The sequence below is a fragment of the Delphinapterus leucas genome, chromosome 6 (genome assembly GCF_059928025.1).
Source record: "Delphinapterus leucas isolate spDelLeu-1000000601 "Yukka" chromosome 6, BTC_Dleu_Yukka2, whole genome shotgun sequence".
NCBI classification, from domain to species: domain Eukaryota; kingdom Metazoa; phylum Chordata; class Mammalia; order Artiodactyla; family Monodontidae; genus Delphinapterus; species Delphinapterus leucas.
In genome coordinates this window covers 118944109-118962477 of record NC_143134.1, presented here as the reverse complement: position 1 = coordinate 118962477, position 18369 = coordinate 118944109, and the positions used below count along the sequence as shown (strand labels likewise).

At 48.4% G+C, this 18369-nt stretch overlaps 1 protein-coding gene across 3 annotated transcripts in view; it reads right to left on the bottom strand.

The window, feature by feature from the left end:
- Window positions 1-18369, bottom strand: part of GPR107 (G protein-coupled receptor 107) — a 102763-nt gene that overhangs the window by 47442 nt on the left and 36952 nt on the right. For all 3 annotated transcript variants that reach the window (XM_089913855.1, XM_022578452.2, XM_089913856.1), the window contains exons 13-14: window positions 17519-17649; window positions 15304-15347 (exon numbers count right to left, since the gene is read on the bottom strand). In XM_089913855.1, coding sequence (XP_089769981.1) covers window positions 15304-15347; window positions 17519-17649 — 175 coding nt within the window. The remainder of the gene's footprint in view (window positions 1-15303; window positions 15348-17518; window positions 17650-18369) is intronic.

Genomic DNA, 18369 nt, shown 5'->3' with positions numbered 1-18369 from the left:
AAAATCTGAGAAATTCTAACTCCCCAAATCGAGAGGCTATAATACCCACATATAGAGCTGTGATGGACTCATGCACTCAGGTAACACCTGAAGAAGCTAAATGAAGCAGGCAGATCAGCAAAAGCTTTCTTATCTAGCAACCCCTCTGGCAGTCTTGCTATTTTTTAAATTAAATCTCTCTGGTTCTCCGTCCTTCTTCATCTACTCTGACTCTGGGCCAGGCCCCTGGATGTAGCAGTGACCACGGCACCTGCCCCAGGGGTGGCTGCCATCCCTTAGGGAAGGAGAGGCACTGGATCACTGGCCATCCACTCACAATGCTAAACGCAGAGTACTGGGCGGTGCGGGTGTGGGGTCAGGTTCTCCTCCCCGCCTGGGGGACAGGAGAGGCTTCACGAGGTCAAGATGTTAAAACTGAGAAGTGTCGGATAACTACGTCACCAGATTTCAAACTCTGCACGTTTGCATGAACCAGCGTTCCTTCTGTGTTCCTCTCTGCGTTTGAGTCTCTGCTCACACTGGCGGCAGTCAGCGACATGGCCAGCTGCTCCTGCACTCTGCCCCATAAAACCAGGTGGCCTACGAGAACTGGGCCCCTTCCAAACAAGCAAATCGGTCTTGAATTTGCACGTTCAATCCTCTTCTTTGTGAATAACTGACAAAAAACAGCACCAACAACCAGACCATTTAGACAATAAAAATGCTTTCCAAGTCTCTTCTGAATTTTGCTTGCTGAAATAAATCCTGGCAAATGAATCTCCTGCCTTTGCTTCAACAAGGAACATCAGCCCAACAGAGAGAAGCAGCATGTTTCTATTCCTGGATTTCGTGGTGCTGTGCTGGGATATGCATGGTTGCCATGGCCATGCCCAACTGAAGGGCTCCCAACTCAGACTAAGGGGATAGTGAGGAAAGACAGGATTCCCAAAGGAGGTGGTGTCCAAGCAGAGGCCTGACGGGGGCTCAGGAGGGAGCGAGAGTGGAGAGGCCGAGCAGAGAGAACGTTGGGGAAGAGCAGATACCAAGGTTTGGAGATGCTGGTATCACGTCTCGGTGCAGAGAAAGCAGCTCAGCGCAGCTGGACTGCGGAGAGGCTAGGGACACGGCTGGGCTGAGGACAAAGCCCAAAACTCAGTCAGACGCAGACCACGAGCTGCTCTCCTCGTTGATGCCAAGGCCCCAGGGAGCCTCTGAAGCATCTCAAGCAGGGCAAAGCCTGAATCACATCTACATTTTGGAATAATCTCTCTGGAGAAAAGATGGAAGAGTCAAGAATAAGAGTCCAGGGACTTCCCTGGCGGTCCAGTGGTTAGGACTCGGCACTTCCACTGCCGAGGGCCGGGACTCAATCCCTGGTCGCGGAACTAAGATCCCACAAGCTGTGCAGTGTGGCCACAAAAAAAAAAAAAGAAGAAGAAGAAGAAGAAGAATGAGAGCCCCACTAAGGTCAAAAACCTTGAATTTGACACCTCATTATAGTTTTGATTTGCATTTCTCTAATGATTAGTGATGTTGAGCATCCTTTCATGTGTTTGTTGGCAGTCTGTGTTATCTTCTTTGGAGTAATGTCTATTTAGGTCTTCTGCCCATTTTTGGATCGGGTTGTTTGTTTTTTTGTTATTGAGCTGCATGTGCTGCTTGTAAATTTTGGAGATTAATCCTTTGTCAGTTGCTTCATTTGCAAATATTTTCTCCCATTCTGAGGGTTGTCTTTTCATGTTGTTTATGGTTTCCTTTGCTGTGCAAAAGCTTTAAAGTTTCATTAGGTCCCATTTGTTTATTTTTGTTTTTATTTCCATTTCTCTAGGAGGTGGGTCAGAAAGGATCTTGCTGTGATTTGTGTCAGAGTGTTCTGCCTATGTTTTCCTCTAAGAGTTTTATAGTTTCTGGCCTTACATTTAGGTCTTTAATCCATTTTGAGCTTATTTTTGTGTATGGTGTTAGGGAGTGATCTAATCTCATACTTTTACATGTACCTGTCCAGTTTTCCCAGCACCACTTACTGAAGAGGCTGTCCTTTCTCCACTGTACATTCCTGCCTGAATGGCCATCATCAAAAAATCTAGAAACAATAAACGCTGGAGAAGTTGTGGAGAAAAGGGAACACTCTTGCACTGCTGGTGGGAATGTGAATTGGTTCAGCCACTATGGAGAACAGTATGGAGGTTCCTTAAAAAACTACAAATAGAACTACCATACGACCCAGCAATCCCACTACTGGGCATCTACCCTGAGAAAACCATAATTCAAGAAGAGTCATGCACCACAATGTTCATTGCAGCTCTATTTACAATAGCCCGGAGATGGAAACAACCTAAGTGTCCATCATCGGATGAATGCATAAAGAAGATGTGGCACATATATACAATGGAATATTACTCAGCCATAAAAAGAAACGAAACTGAGCTATTTGTAATGAGGTGGATAGACCCAGAGTCTGTCATACAGAGTGAAGTAAGTCAGAAAGAGAAAGACAAATACCGTATGCTAACACGTATATATGGAATTTAAGAAAAAAAAATGTCATGAAGAACCTAGGGGTAAGACAGGGATAAAGACACAGACCTACTAGAGAATGGACTTGAGGATATGGGGAGGGGGAAGGGTAAGTTGTGACAAAGCGAGAGAGAGGCATGGACATATATACACTACCAAACGTAAGGTGGATAGCTAGTGGGAAGCAGCCGCATAGCACAGGGAGATCAGCTCGGTGCTTTGTGACCGCCTGGAGGGGTGGGACAGGGAGGGTGGGAGGGAGGGAGACTCAAGAGGGAAGAGATATGGGAACATATGTATAACTGATTCACTTTGTTATGAAGCAGAAACTAACACACCATTGTAAAGCAATTATACTCCAATAAAGATTAAAAAAAAAAAAACAACCTTGAATTTGTAGAGGTTCCTCGAAGTGGCAAGGGATCTGTCTGACAGGGCAGAGCGGTGGCGGGCCAGGGAACAAGGTGGATCCTGTCTTAGTGGCTGGGGGAGGGGTGGGATGAAGTTGAGAGTACCAGAGAGAATTCTTCAGGTGAAGTCTGAGCCCCCCGCCATCACAGGAAAGCAAATCAGGGGCAGAGGGAGGGCTGACTGAGAGGAAGCAGAGGGGTCAGGTCACCGCAGGTCTCCATGGGATCAGAGGAAGGCGGGGAGGCACTGCCTCTCCCATCCCCCTGCGATCTGCACCACCACGGCTGCCTGTCAGACACTCCGAGAAGTCAGGCAGGCCAGGAAGCACTCAAAAAACGAGCCTTCACATGACGTCCAGGCAACACGAGGAAACGTCAGCACGGGCACCGATGCTGCGCCATCCCAGGACACGTGCTAGAACAGATAAACGGACCTCGGGAACAACCGGTGTTGACTCTTAAGAAATGCAGCCACAATACGCAGGGCTCAGGGTTGATCCCGAAACCCACCAGTCACGACAGACATCATTTCCAGTCACAAGAAAGACATCCGTTTGCAAGTCTGCTGCTCGTGGGATCAGGCTCCCAGGTCCCACATGGGTGTTCCAGTCACAGCCACGGCTGTGAAGGCAAGAAGCAAGCTCACTTATTGTTGTGAGTGACAGCGTAGGCCCTGCACATCTGAACATCTTGGGTTCTAATTCCAACTGTGCTGTTTACTGGCTGTGTGACCTCAGATAATTCACCTAACTTCTCTGAGCCTCAGTTCCTTCATCTGTAAAACAAGAATAACACCACCTACCACTAGGGTTGGTTGGAGGAATTGACTGACACGGTACGTGGAAGACAAACAGCACACAGTAAGCACCAGATGAACGTCTGATGTTACAGCATTAGGACTGTATTAGGATTACAGCTGATCCTTGAACAACATGGATTTGAACTGCTCAGGTCCACCCTGACGTGGATTTTCTCCCCCAACTGTAAATACTACAGTACTAGGGGACCCGTGGTTTGTGGAATGCAGATACGGAAGAACAGCGGTGACTGTTATACTCACCGATTTTCGACTGCGCAGAGGGTTCGACTGCCCCAAGCCCCGCGCTGTTCAAGGGTCAACTGTTTATAGTTTTCCAATACCAAATGCGTTGTGGTGGCTGCCACATCTGGCAGGAGTCCAGGCTCTAGTAAGTGAAACGGGAACAAGTGGTGGCCCTGGGCTCTCCTGGAAGCAGGGCTGCCATGTGCACATGCTGAGTCAGCACGCTGAGCAGAGGAGGAACCAGCTCCGAGGGTGCAACCTCACCAGTGTCCTGCAATGGGCAGTGATGCAGCACGTCGCAGCCTGGAATCCCAAGCCTCCCCTTGCTTTTCTTCCAAAAAAGCTTTCCCTGCAGCTAAGAGCGCCGAAGGCCTGCGGCTTACTGGACCACGGCAGGGCTGGTCTCCCAAAGGAGTGAGGCTCACCACGTCTGGGCTGGCTATTTTTGACCCCACCACGAGGAACAGCAAATATGGTAAAAGAATGAGCAAGATGAGAGGAAAAATACCTCGGAAGGAGCCAGGAGACCCGAATTCTGGTCGCTGCACCATCGTAACTCAGTGTGCCCTAGCCTGGCCTGCAACTTCCTTCTCTGGGCATCAGTCTCCTTTAGAGGAGAATGTCTTAGTGGTGGGTTAGAATTTCTTTATGGCAATGGCTCTTAACCGGTGAGCACCAGAATCATCTGGAGAGCTTTATTTAAGGACAGATGCCCAGGTTGCCCCTGATTCTTCTGCAATTGGGCCTGGCTATAAGGATTTTGAAAAGCCTCCCAGGGAATGGGGAAGGGCAGGGATTGGGGGCAGGGAGGGAGCAGGGCCACCTGCTTCAGGAGCTCCTACAAGGCTGACCTCTCGTGGGTTCCTCTTCCTCCCACTCACTCAGGGAAACAGCCACGGCTCTGGGTTTTGGCAAAGTGCTTTTTACTGATGAGCCACAGAACAAGTGCCCACGAGGCAGGAAGAACCCAGGTTCTCACATACTTAACAAGTCAGTTCTCTGATGCAGTGGCAAAAGAGCAAACGCGCCCGACCTAGAGGAAACACCACACCTTCCCTAGACTTTCACCTTTCCTCTTTACACCAATGGGTAACTAAACAGGCTGGCAAGAAGGCAGGTCGTCCCCTTCCTCCCAGTGGTCTTCCCTGGGTGGTCTCGGAACTGTGACAATGAAAAGAACAATAGTGCTGGTGGTCACATCTATTGAGTGGTAACCACGCACCAGGCATCTGCCTGGGCACCCCTCATGCTTCATCTCATGTAATCCTCACAACATCCTCTATGAGGGAAGAGGCATTGTTACCACTGCCTCACAGATGAAGGACTCAGGCCTGAAGTTGTTTAGTAAATTACCAAGGTCACATAGCTTGTAAGTGGGGAGCCAGTGCTCAAACCCAAGTCCCTCCCTCCAAGGACCAAGCTCTTAACACCTACACTTTGTGCTAAGAGAAAGGCAATTCATAGCTTTGTAATCCACTGGCAGCTCAGGGATGTGATGGTGGCTCAGAGCGTGGGCAATGCCCAGGAGCTGCCAGCAATCCAGTATTGAGGAGTCAATACTGGATGATCCATGGGACACAGAGGCAAAGGCCCACGACAGCCACTTAAAGGGTGAAAATCCTTCCCGGGGAGTAAGGAAAGCCTCAGGGCTTAAAAACATCCTCATCTACCCATCACCTTTTTCTCCCGCTTCCTCCCTGCCACGCTTCAGAGGGAATTTTGAGTCAAGCACAAAAATTAAAGAAATGAGTGTGATGGCAAAGCCTGGACGGCAGGAGGCTCACTCTGACTCACCCTCAGTAGCACCATTTCCACAACCTGCTTCAGCATCGGGCTCAGGCCCACTCTGTACGGGGGACAGGGCTGCTTCCCCTGTTCACGGTCAAGCACAGACCTGAAAGCCAGGCCACACACTGACCTGGGACCCCACTGTTCTGAAAGGGTCTTTTCTGGGGAGTGATCAGCTCATGGGGTGCCCTATGGCCTCCACTAAGAAGAGATTCCACTAACGCATCTTGCAGAGAAGGTATCAGCAAGTACGAGGAAGGGTGCGCTAATACAAGAAGAACTACTTAGAGAAGGAAACTCTTTGACCTTCAAACTGTTGAGGGTTGTGTGAAAAGTGGTTCAAAATACATTTCCAATATATACTTAAATCAATGACCCAGGAGTGGTCAAAAGTCATGAACTGAACAGTTAATGCATCTTACTGTAAGCAAAGTTTTATCTTAAATGACTAATAAAAAGAAAGAAACAAGAATGGCCCAAGAGAGCGGCTGATGGCCATCCCACACGAGGAAAGTAATTCTATGAAGACGTGCACTGTCAAGTCAAGCAAATTTCTGCCTTTTGCTTCCCTTATACTCCAGAACCACACCAAAGGCCCCGCTAGAGGAGGGGTCCTCAGGGCCAAGCTGATCTCAGACTCGGCTCCTGTCAGCCCCTCCCATCACGTCCCGTCTCTGGAAGTCCGCAATGAGCTGAGCTGAGTAGAGTGTCTGGGACTCCCCCAGCCCCAGGGCCGCCCACTGCACAGATTCAGTCCGTGGCTGTGAGGAAGTCAGACATCCCACTGCTTAAAGACACAGCTGGTTAACAGCGGACAGCACCTTCTCAATAAGAGAACCGGACCTCCCTGAGTACTGCAGTGATGGAGAAGAGCTGGTTTCAACTGTGTCTGTCTCGAGACTCTCAGAGTCAAATGCATGCTGACACCCCTAGACAGAGAACCACGCCCGGAGCCAAGGTGGGCCGCCGACCCAGATTACTGACCAGGCCCGCTGGGTGGCCAAGGGAGGGACCCCTCAGGCAGTTAGGTTCCCAATGTTTTAAAGGCCTAATAAAAAACTGGTAATGTGACCATGATGAGGCTGGTTCTCAGCCTGAGGACATGAGGGGCCCCTTTGCTTTTGGTTGTAGATTATACGAACTCAGGGCGGTATCACTGGCTAAATGATTATTTCAAAATGTTGATTAGAAGCTGTGATTAGGTTCACGACATTGAAGGAATTTTGTGTGATCTGCGGAGGGCAAGTAATGAGAAGGTTTTGGTGTTTAAAGAAATTAAAAATCACTGGGCTTCCCTGGTGGCGCAGTGCTTAAGAATCCGCCTGCCAACGCAGGGGACATGGGTTCGAGCCCTGGTCCAGGAAGATCCCACATGCCGCAGAGCAACTAAGCCCGCAAGCCACAACTACTGAGCCCACGTGCCACAACTACTGAAGCCCACGCGCCTAGAGCCCGTGCTCCGCAGCAAGAGAAGACACCGCAGTGAGAAGCCTGCGCACCGCAACGAAGAGTAGTCCCCGCTTGCTGCAACTACAGAAAGCCCGCGCGCAGCAATGAAGACCCAACGCAGCCAAAAATAAACAAATAAATAAAATTTAAAAAAAAATTAAAAATCACTGTATTAAGCCAGTCTCATAAAATACACTTTTTTCCCTCATTCTCTCTTCATGACAGTCTACTTAGCTATGGTTTTCACTCTTCCTAGGGTCACAGATTTGTTTGAAAATTTGCTGAAGGCCATGCACCCCCTACCCGCACCTGAAGTGCCTAGTGGCACACGCCAGGGTAAGGCACTCCCGGATGCCATGGGAAGAACATCAGAGTCAGAGGGTCGCCACACACTTCAGTGAAGTGGCCCTGAGCACAGGACAGAATCCTTTTGAGAGCTCGACATATGCCCCCTCACCTCAAGCCTTAAGAGAGGTAGGAGGTTTCATGAGTACTTCTATCACACTGCGGGAGAGAAAGTGGTCTGCCTAACACTCCACCCTTCTGGAGCCGAGGACTGTTACAGTGCTCCCGTGGTATGCGTCAGACTGCTGGCACAGAGGTGGATTTACAAGTACATGCTCTAGCTACACACGGACAAAAGGAAGCATGAACATCTTCTGAGGGACCGGATAAAGGGAATCTCATTTCTTCTGCCTCTTCTCTCCTATCATCAGGAAACAGCACTCCACAGCCAGGAGCCCAACAGACTACACTCCACAGTGGGGCAGACACTAGCAGACGGCAGGCAGTTCTGGAGGAAATCAGCCTTGCCCAGGCCGCACCCCGTCCTAGAGCACCGCCCTCAACCCTCACCTCCCGCCCCAGCCCCATGCCGAGAGATGGAATCACGCCAGATGTGCAGCCGGGAGGCTCCCCCTTCTCCTGCCCTCCTTCTTCCCCTCCAGGCTTTTGACCCAGAGTCTCCAAGTTTAACCTAATCACAGTCCTCAGTGCCTAGAGCATCAGTGCATCTGGGGCTACCTTAGTTTCCACTTGGACAAACCTGGAATTATAACCAGGAACTGAAATCAGGAAAAGGTGCTTACTCACATGGGCCAGGCGGAAGGGTGCAACCCAAAGCCCTGCTGGTAAACAGAGGAGATCCATGCGAAAAGCCATCTTGCTAGTTAAAGAAAAGTACCAATTCCCATCAGAGTAAACAGGTCAGGTAAACACCAGAGCAGGTGAAGATGCAAAAGCTATTTTTCCAATCAAACAACAAAGAACACAGTGCTGGATACAAAAGTTGGAGTTCGGCAAATACGTAAAAGCAGTGATTTCTTACATCTATGTGAGCTTAATAGTTTTCAAAGTGCTCAGTATAAATGAAGTCAGTCAACAGCACTACACTGTAGGTACGGTTTTTAAAACGGTATCTCTTAAATGTCTACAACAGTACAACAGCCAGGAGCCGGCAAACTGTTTCTATGCAGGCCTGGAGAGCAGGCGTCTGGCCTTGCGGGCCGGGGAATCTCTGCCACCTCAGCGCAAAAGCAGCCACAAACCACAGGCATACACACTGCACAGCTGTGTTCCAATAAGGCTTTATCTATAAAAACAGACAGGGGTATTTCTCTTCCTTTCTCATCAGTGGGTTTTTCATTAGGCCTGTTTATATGAATACATCCAAATGAAACATTTTTTCCCCCCCTGTGAGTTGCCCAGAATGAACAGACATCTTAAATAGTCATAGAATATGGCCAAGTAAGTCTGAAACGGGCTCAGTAGGCACAGGAGAAGAGAACCAGGCAGGCTTTTCACTCCCCTTCACGGTCATCGTGACCACCAGACTCAAGAAGCCTTGTCCCTAACACACGTTTCTCAAACTTTCAATGTCAGGACCCTTTCACACTTTTTTTTTTTTTTTGTGGTACGCAGGCCTCTCACTGTTGTGGCCTCTCCCGTTGCGGAGCACAGGCTCTGGACGCGCAGGCTCAGCGGCCATGGCTCACAGGCCCAGCCGCTCCGCGGCATGTGGGATCCTCCCGGACCGGGGCACGAACCCACGTCCCCTGCATCGGCAGGCGGACTCTCAACCACTGTGCCACCAGGGAAGCCCAGGACCCCTTCACACTTTAAAAAAATTACTGAGGACCACAAAGAGCTTTTGTTGATGTGGGTAGAGCCTACCAATACTTACCATATTAGAAATTGAAAAAAATTTCAAAAACATTTAATAATTCATTTAAAAGTAACAAAAATAAATAATCCATTACATGTTAATATAAACAATGTTTTCCTTATTAAAAATAACTTTCAAAAGAATTTCACGAGAAGAGTGAAACCGTCCTCCACTTTTGTAAATCCCTGTAACGTCTGACTGAATAGGACACGACTAGATTCTTGTACCTGCTTCTGCCTTCAAATCTGGAGTGAGGGAGTGCTTTGGTTGAAGTCTATAAGGAAAATAGGGCCTAATCAGATGTCGGCCTTCTCAGAGAACTGTGAACAGTCGTCTTTGATTCTGCATTAAAGCTTGACAAATGGTAGCTTCTTAAAGATAGGTGAGGTAGGGAATCTGAAACTGTAGCAATGAACTTTCTTTTCTTTTTTAGATTACTGGGATTTTTAATTAAAAAAAATTTGTTTTTTAATTTTTGGCTGTGTTGGGTCTTCGTTGCTGCACACGGGCTTTCTCTAGCTGTGGTGAGCAGGGTCGCGGGCTTCTCATTGCAGTGGCCTCTCCTGCTGTGGAGCATGGGCCCTAGGTGCACAGGCTTCAGCAGCTGCAGCACACGGGCTCAGTAGTTGCGGCACGTGGGCTTCAGCAGTTGTGGCGCGTGGGCTTCAGCAGTTGTGGCTTGCCGGCTCCAGAGCGCAGGCTTGGTAGTTGTGGCACACGGGCTTAGTTGCTCTGTGGCACGTGGGATCTTCGCGGACCAGGGATCGGACCCATGTCCCCTGCATTGGCAGGCAGATTCTTAACCACTCCACCACCAGGTAAGTCTCTGTAGCAATGAACTTTCGCACTCTGTCACAGTAAAATCCACTGGTCCATCTTAGACTCTGAATGGATCTTTTATTCATGCATGACTGTGTAACATGCACTGATCAGGTAGAAAATATTGTTTCATTGAGTTAAGCAGATCTCTGAAATACTGAAACTTGTATCATAAAATATTTTTAAAGTCACATTTGTTTAATATCACCCCTGCTCACACCAGGTGTCTGTTAAGAACTGGGAAGCCGTCGAGCTTACAGTGGTAGATTATAAGTTTTCCTAAATTAAAATCTGTGCTTTCAAGTGAAAATTAGATCACTGACAGCAAATATTTTTAATTGTTTTCATGAAGTGACACATTCACTTCGTTCATTTTCAGGAAAATGTTTGTCAAAAGCCCAGGTCTGAGTAAACACAGTTCGACTGTCATCATTCTTTCAAATAAAAACAGTGTCCCGAGAGAAAGCAGAGAGTTCGCCTCACAACTCAAACAACTGCACACACGCTTTTCCTCAAGATGACCACCACAGCCCGGTACAATGCACAAGTGCTTCCTGGGTACGTCCCATCCCACACAGGATGGTAAAGACAAATATTCAAGGGTCGAGACTGAATAACATTAGTACTTTCTCCTAATTCATCAAGGTCATTCTTAAGTGAAGTGAGCCTTTTTCACCCCCAGGAAGTAGATGGTAATGAAGAATGCAGCGGCCACTAACAGTTTGGTGCTACCGTCCTGAATCATGCTAAGGCGCCAGCTGTTTTACCCACCTCTGCTTTTGCACCATCAGTGCAAACATCAACAGCAAAGAAGGCTGCTAAAGTCTTATTATGAAAAAAGTTCTGATCCTGAGGACCCTCTTGAGAACGGCTGCCCTCTCAAGGCCACAGCTACTTTCAGAACATAGCGGCAGCTGGGAATGAAGCCCTTCCTCCATAACCTCTTCAACGAGCCAATCACCATTTGTTTAAGTGCTTTTGAAGCTCACATGAAAGCTAAGATTCCGAAGAAGGCTTCCGCTGAAATTTCCTCAGAAACAAAAGGGGAAAAAAGAAGATGCTCAGAAGCAGAGGTTGTTAGTTAGATGTATGGTGTGTCTCCCCAATCCAGTCCTCTGAGGTAATGACACTGGAGGAAGAGAAGGGAACAAGGGTGCAGGCTCAAAGGCAGAAACAGCCAGTGACTCCTGGAAGGCAAAACACAGCGCAGCAGAGCTGGGCGTGCCTGTGAAGACTCAACGAAGCCTCCTCTCAGAGAAAGTGGCACGGCAGTGACGCTAAATGACAGAGCACCTGAGAGAAGCCACCACGTGTGACAGGAGAGACAAAGACACGACTTAAGGACAGTGGGCAGCTTCGCCCTTAATGTTTTCCTTTATACTTTCTCAGCTTCTGTCAAAAGGAATCTAGACACAAAGAAGTAAACAAGTCCAAACCCACATTCTTTGAAAGCTACCTGCCCCCAAATAGCTGGAACACACCTCCCACTCATTACCTATGAAATTATCCGCTCCTATAAAAACTGACAACCCCGTACCCTGGTGCCACTCTCGCCTTCTGAGATGGCCCACACTCTGTGGAGTGTGTTTCTCTCTAAATAAATCCACTTCTTACCTATCAAAAAAGAAAAAAGAAAAAAAGAAAAGAAAAGAAAGCAATATGAATCCCAAGTGCAGGGAGAACAACTGCAAACAGCCCTTCCCCACCTGCAATCAGTCAGCCTCAACTGCACTTAAACTGACATTCTCAAGCCCAAGCCGCGGTCAAGGTCATGTAATGAGTCAGTGGAATAATGAGACTAAGAAGAAAAACCATCCAGCCAAAAGCTTCCAAATCCCGCAGGAGACTTTACTGCCCACGGCCTTTGCTCTGTCAGCTGCCTCCAGGATGGGCTAGATCTCAGGCCGGGAGAACTGAGGAGCAGAGAGGGTCACCCGCAACACTCCAGGACCAGCAGGCGGTGGGCAGTGCGCTCACTCAAGGGCTCCCGTGCTGCCTCACCTCTGTCCTGGGGTAGCCGAGCAGGGCGTGGCCGCTCAGCAGCCGTGCCCGAGGATGGTGTGCCAGCACAGCGTGCTGTCCCTGAGTTCTCTGCGGGGGAGACTTCAACCGTGGGGACGTGGCTGCCCTGGTTCTGGAAGGGTCACAAGCATAACCACTCTTCAAAGTTCAGAGTGAAATATGCGTTCGTGGATTGGCTCCAAAGCACCCCACCGCCTAAACCAGTTCAGTGAAAGAGCACGAATCGAGAAGACACCCTATTCTAATCAACTCTGTCCCTCTTTCAGGGGCTTGTCATATCTGCTGACGACACATGGGTGCTTTCTTAATGGTATGTCCCCGAGAACGGTGGAACGAAAGCCCTGGTGTGCCTGCAGGACTTCCGGTTTTCATATTCGCTCTCTGCTGAAGAGGTCCCATGCTGTCACCTGGTGGAAAAAACAAGAAACTGCCTTGTATGCCCCAGGGGGTGACAAAAGCGTTCCTGTTCCATAAAGTTTCTCTTTACTACAGATGCTGGGGGACAACTGTGACCCCCCCCATCTTGGGCTTCACTTGCTGTGCTGTCCACCACAGGCAGGACACTTTACTAAACAACAATCAATGTCTCATGGAATAAATGGTCACAGAGACAGTTAATTACCACAGTCGCCCCCAAGCCCTCTAAAAGCAAAGTGGAGAAGGCAGAGAGGTGTCAGAGGATCAGAACAATGGAGAAGGGGAGAAGGGAGTGGTGAGGAAGGAATAGAGGAATTCACAAAGGGGTAAGGATGAGGCCAAGAAGAAAAGTACAGATAGGACTTCTCTGGCGGTCCAGCGGTTAAGAATCTACCTTCCAATGCAGCGTACGCGGGTTCGATCCCTGGTCGGGGAACTAAGATCTCATATGCTGCAGGGCAACTAAGCCCGCACACCGCAACTACTGAGCCCGCATGACACAACTAGAGAGCCCATGTGCCGCAACTACCGTGGGACAACTAAGCCTGCACACCACAACTACTGAGCCTGCGTGCTCTGGAGCCCACGCACCACAGCTAGAGAGAAACCCATGCGCCGCAACAAAGACCTGATGCAGCCAAATAAACTAATTAATAAAAAAAAGAAAAGTACAGATAAAACTTATCAACTGGAAAACGTTACCCTTGGGATTTTTGAACATTTTCAGTCAAACAGTCAGTAAAATGAACCCAGAACTACTGAAGTGTAAAAAGATGAAAAAGTTAAAATGTTTCATTTCAATATATTCAAATAAGAGAAAGACCTACTCATTAAGTTACAGAAATAATAAAACCAACTTTTTATATAACATGCACAGAAGAAGGAAAAAAAAAAAAAGGCAAGAACATGCCCAAACAATAAGTTCCCAGAAGGTGGGTTTTTACTTTCTGTTTGTGGCAGCGTCGTGCTTTATCAAGATTCGAATTCATGGTTTATTTTTTGCAGCTTTCCTTTATCCCACACTCCAAGGCAGAACGGCTCTCTGAGATCCGTGACTCAGAAAGCCAGGCTAAAAGCAAAAGATTTCTGCAGACCACGTTCCAGCTTAAACTCACTGAAAAGAATCTATCCCAGGAGTTCCCTGGTGGCACAGTGGTTAAGAATCCGCCTGCCAATGCAGGGGACATGGGTTTGAGCCCTTGTCCGGGAAGATCCCACATGCCGCGGAGCAACTAAGCCCGTGTGCCACAACTACTGAGCCTGTGCTCTAGGGCCCATGAGCCACAACTACTGAAGGCGCAGCGCCTAGAGCCCGTGCTCCGCAATAAGAGAAGCCACAGCAATACAGAGCCCGCACACCGCAACGAAGAGTAGCCCCTGCTCGCCGCAACTAGAGAAAGCCTGCGTGCAGCAGTGAAGACCCAACGCAGCCAAAAATAAATAATAAATAAATTTTTAAAAAAAGTAAAAAAGAATCTATCCCAGAGGGCATTCCAGAGCGAGAAGGGAATCCAGGGCCTTTGAAGGAAGAGAGAGAGAGAGAGAAAAAAAGCTATTTCCTGGGACTAGAAAGAGAGTTGGCACATTCTGCAAGTGGGGCCTTATGGCCACCTGGGAAGCGGGGGGCACCTTGGGAGCCTGGAATCTGAGTACCGGGGCTCCCAGCCTGGCATGACCCTCACACACCAGGCTTCTCACAGCAAGAGCACTTCATGGACCCAGACAGCAGGAATCCCGACAGCAACTACTGTGGACCCCAAACTGGAGATACCCCAGCGAGTACTGTGCTCTCAATAAGAACGCCGGGATCGTGCCTGACACTGGTATGAAGCCTTGAAGTCAGGTTAATTCAATTTAAAGAAAATCATGTGATATTAACTGTATAGCAAATGTGAAGGAAGATTTGTACCTACTATCTATTTTCCAAAATTTCCAAAATGAACCTACATTACTTTTACAATCAGAAAACAGGTCAGCAACAAAATTTTATTTAACAAGAACAAATGAATAATCTGCCTTAAAGAACATTACTACCAGCACTGGGTGTGGGATTTCATGGATCCAGAGGCAGACGGGACCTCTGAGAGAGCGTGCCTCCTCAACCAGCTGTGGCCTGAAATCCCCGCGTGGCCCAAGGCAGCCTGTCGTCATGGACATTATTCAAATAAGCCCAGAAATGCAAAACATTTTCTATGTGGTTTCTTTTCAGACTCAGGAGGCACGGTTCGAAAATCAAGAAGATGCAAAAGGGTTATAATGGCACAACCATTTAAAAATCAGAGAATTTCAGAGGTTCTTTCTGGCATGAGTCTCTTTTTGAATTAATACTGACACAACTATTTTGAAAGCGTGTTAAATCAGCAGGAAGGGATGCTTTACACATAGCCATTCCCAATCCATAACAGCCCCTGTTCTCACAGTGAAGTGTTATCTGGTCCTTCCAAGACAACATTTTCTCCTCCTGACTCAGTTCTGAGAAGGTGAAGATCACACTCACGAGTGGTGATAAGCAGTCACCTCCAGGCCTTACACAACCGCTCTCAGTAATGCTCCCCACCTGCCTCACCGGCAAACCCGGGGCTGCTCTTACAAAGCCCCTAGGGCTCTCCCTTGAGCACCGGCCTTCCTGCTCCACCCTCAGCAGTGCCCAGGCATGTGGCTTTAGGGAACGCTGTCCAGCACCAAAAGGAACTTGCCTTTTCCATCTGTTGCTGATGCTTCTTGTAAATGCCTGATTGACCTAAAAATAAACATTTGGAGAACAAAAAAGTTAGCTAACAAATTTGCATTCCTCTCTATTTTCAGCACTAGTAACTTGAGGCCTTGAATTTCTCGATTATAAACTTAAAAGGCTGGACTAGATGATTTTAGAGCACTCTCCCTAGACAACATGATTGTTGATAATCAACCCTTCAGCATGTATGGCGCCCAAGCCTGAGGGTTAAAGATGCCCTCTGCTGGCTCAAAAAAGCCTGGCAGAGACCTGGCTGTGAGGGGAAAGATCAAAACACAATAACACTCTTCATCTTCTACCTAATCTCTCAGTCCCACAGCTACGCCCCCGCCGCAACACAGCTAGGACAACGGAGCCTCAGTGAGTTCACCTGCTACCTGGAGAGAATGGACCCTATAAGAAGGTCACAGGCCGACTTCTGAAGTCTAGGTCTAGGAGCTGCGAGCACAAGGCTTCATGCAAACTCGATACTTCATCGACCTGAGATTTCTAACTTTGCTGAAAAAATGCCAACCTCCAGGGAATCTTTTCTGGCTGTGAGGTGCTGGTAACTAATTACCAGTCAGACAGGGGAACGTGAACGTTCTTAAAGAAGCTGTAGACCAGCAGTCTAGGCAGAGTTCTCAGGCACCGAGGGAAGGACTGTGTGGGAGGAAGGGCACAGCACAAGCAGACATGGCACAGGGGGAGGAGGGCTGGGGTCTCACAGACCCAGGCTGCAGTCCTGGCACAGCTGCCCACTCTCTACTCAACTGTAAGTAAGTCATTTCTCCTAAAACCTCTGCAGTTTGCCCACCTGTGAGAACTGAATGGCGCAACATGTGAAATTAAGTGGCACAAAGCTGACACTGAACCAAAGCTGGCTGAATCTGAATGTTTAAAAAAAACTTTGATACTGTTTCTTAAATTACCTCTCTAGTACTTGAGTTTTTCATTTTACAGCAATTTTCAGAGTGTTTACCTTGAAGAATCTTGCCATCTGGCATCTGCTCCTTAGTGCTGTAATTAACAAAGGGCAGGAGATGGCCCCTTGTAGCTCCAGAGTGCATCTGGGGCTTCCCCAATCCCCCAGGTCCTTTCTATGTTACTGTGCAAATGTGGCAGTGGGGGCTGAGGCTCTGTTCCCTAATAAGATGCTCTTTCTACCTGAAGACAATGCTGGCCATCCTGTTACAGAAGCCTGGGCAGGATGTGGGGAGGTTGTGGAGATTAAGAAACTCACTCGTGCTCTCTCTCCTATGCTGGCAGCTGTCTGCTCAATTTACCGAGCTGATGCATGTACACATGTGATGCATGACAGAGTTAGGGTTAAGAGTGAATCTAAACAACTGGCCCGAATGAGGATTACACTCCACTGGCACCATGTTCTAAATAATCAGAATAACTGAATGACCTGATCGACCCCAGGAGTCTAAAAATATTGAGTCACTGCAGAGTGGAGCACCTCACTTCTAATAAAAGGTAGGTACATCCGTATTTTTAAACTTTATTCTAAAAGAACTGATTGCTTTCAAGTGGCCACAGAACTAGGTCATTATGAAGGTGAGTGTTTGACTTTTGTTAGCCCTTCTTCCTCTAAGTGCTTCCTACTGAAGCAAGAATTTCCTTCACTTTGATAAGATCTCAAGAGGACATTCTTTCTCATCAACCACTGACTTGGCACTAATGTGTCTTCACACACAACCAAAGCACGACACATACACGCATCTAAAGCCTGCCACTTCCAGGAGTGAAGCAAACCATCCTGAAGGTACCTGCAATGTTTATGAGCTGAGAACTATCACTGGTTTTATGTTAGTAAACTTCCGCACTTTCTACCCAATCTGGCAAGATGAGGCTGTGTATGGGCTTTCTTCAACTCCCTTCCCTTTAAATTCATTCTGCTATTTTATGTTGCTACTAAGTTCTCATCTCAAGAATCTTCTCTAGTGTCTGAACTGCTAAAAGCCTGTGCCAGATGAGCGCTATCACAATCTACCCGGGAACCTGAAAGAGACACAAATTCCAAGGTCCTGCCCCTGGAGACTAATTCAGGTGAGTCTGGGGCCCAGGAAGTTGTCATTTTTAAACAGATGCCCTGTGTGATTCTGACCAGTTTGGGAACGGCGGGTTCAGCCATCGGGCTGGACAGACAAGCCCACGGTGCACACGCGGCCTCCCTCCCCGCAGGCACTCACCATACCACCGGGAAGAGGATGGCTCCACAGCACAGCAGGTCCACCAGAAACAGAGAATCCTTCCACAAGCCATACTCAGTCGTCCCCTCCTCGGTGGACTCTATGATGATATAGGCCACGTTTGCCAGGACCTGCAGGACACAGAAGTTGCTGAGGCCCCAAAGCATGGACAGATCTTTACAAGAGCAGCCCCGAGGCGGGGGGGGTGGGGGAGCACCGGGACCTAGAGGCCCCAACCTGGGACCACAGCGCGGTTTCCAGGTCCATGTGCTCTTGCAGAACATTGCTTCCCTCCAATCAAGAAGTAGTCTCCGTGCCTCGTCGAGCTTGCGACTGCTCTGACCAATAGAGGGTGGCCGTGACTGACACATATCACTTCCAAGGCAGGTCACACAAAGGACACTGCCCCTGCCTGGCTCTCACACACCTTTGGAGCCCCGGTCTTATTAAGAAGTCTGGCTACCCTGAAGCGGCCCTGCCGGAGAACCCAGGCAGAGAGAGAGAAGATGCCCGAGGCGTCCCCACAGTGGACGCGGCTTGGTTCTCCACACTGAGGTGCGTCTGCGTCCACGGCCTGCTTCAATCTCCAAAGTGAAGGACGTGCCTTGTACATTCGGTCCTGTCATTAAGCTCTTAGCATGTTATGAAAAGTCCCTCAGCTGGCTAAACAGAGAGAGCAATATTTTACAAACTGTGACACTACTGAGCATAAGGGAGACATAATTTATGAGATATTCTTTCGAAGATTATCACTAGGTATGAAAGCAGAGATCAGAATCCCACCTCTGTACTCCACGCGAAGTCCATGGTCCCAAATACTCTGCTTCACTGCTCTAAAGGGAATTCTCCAC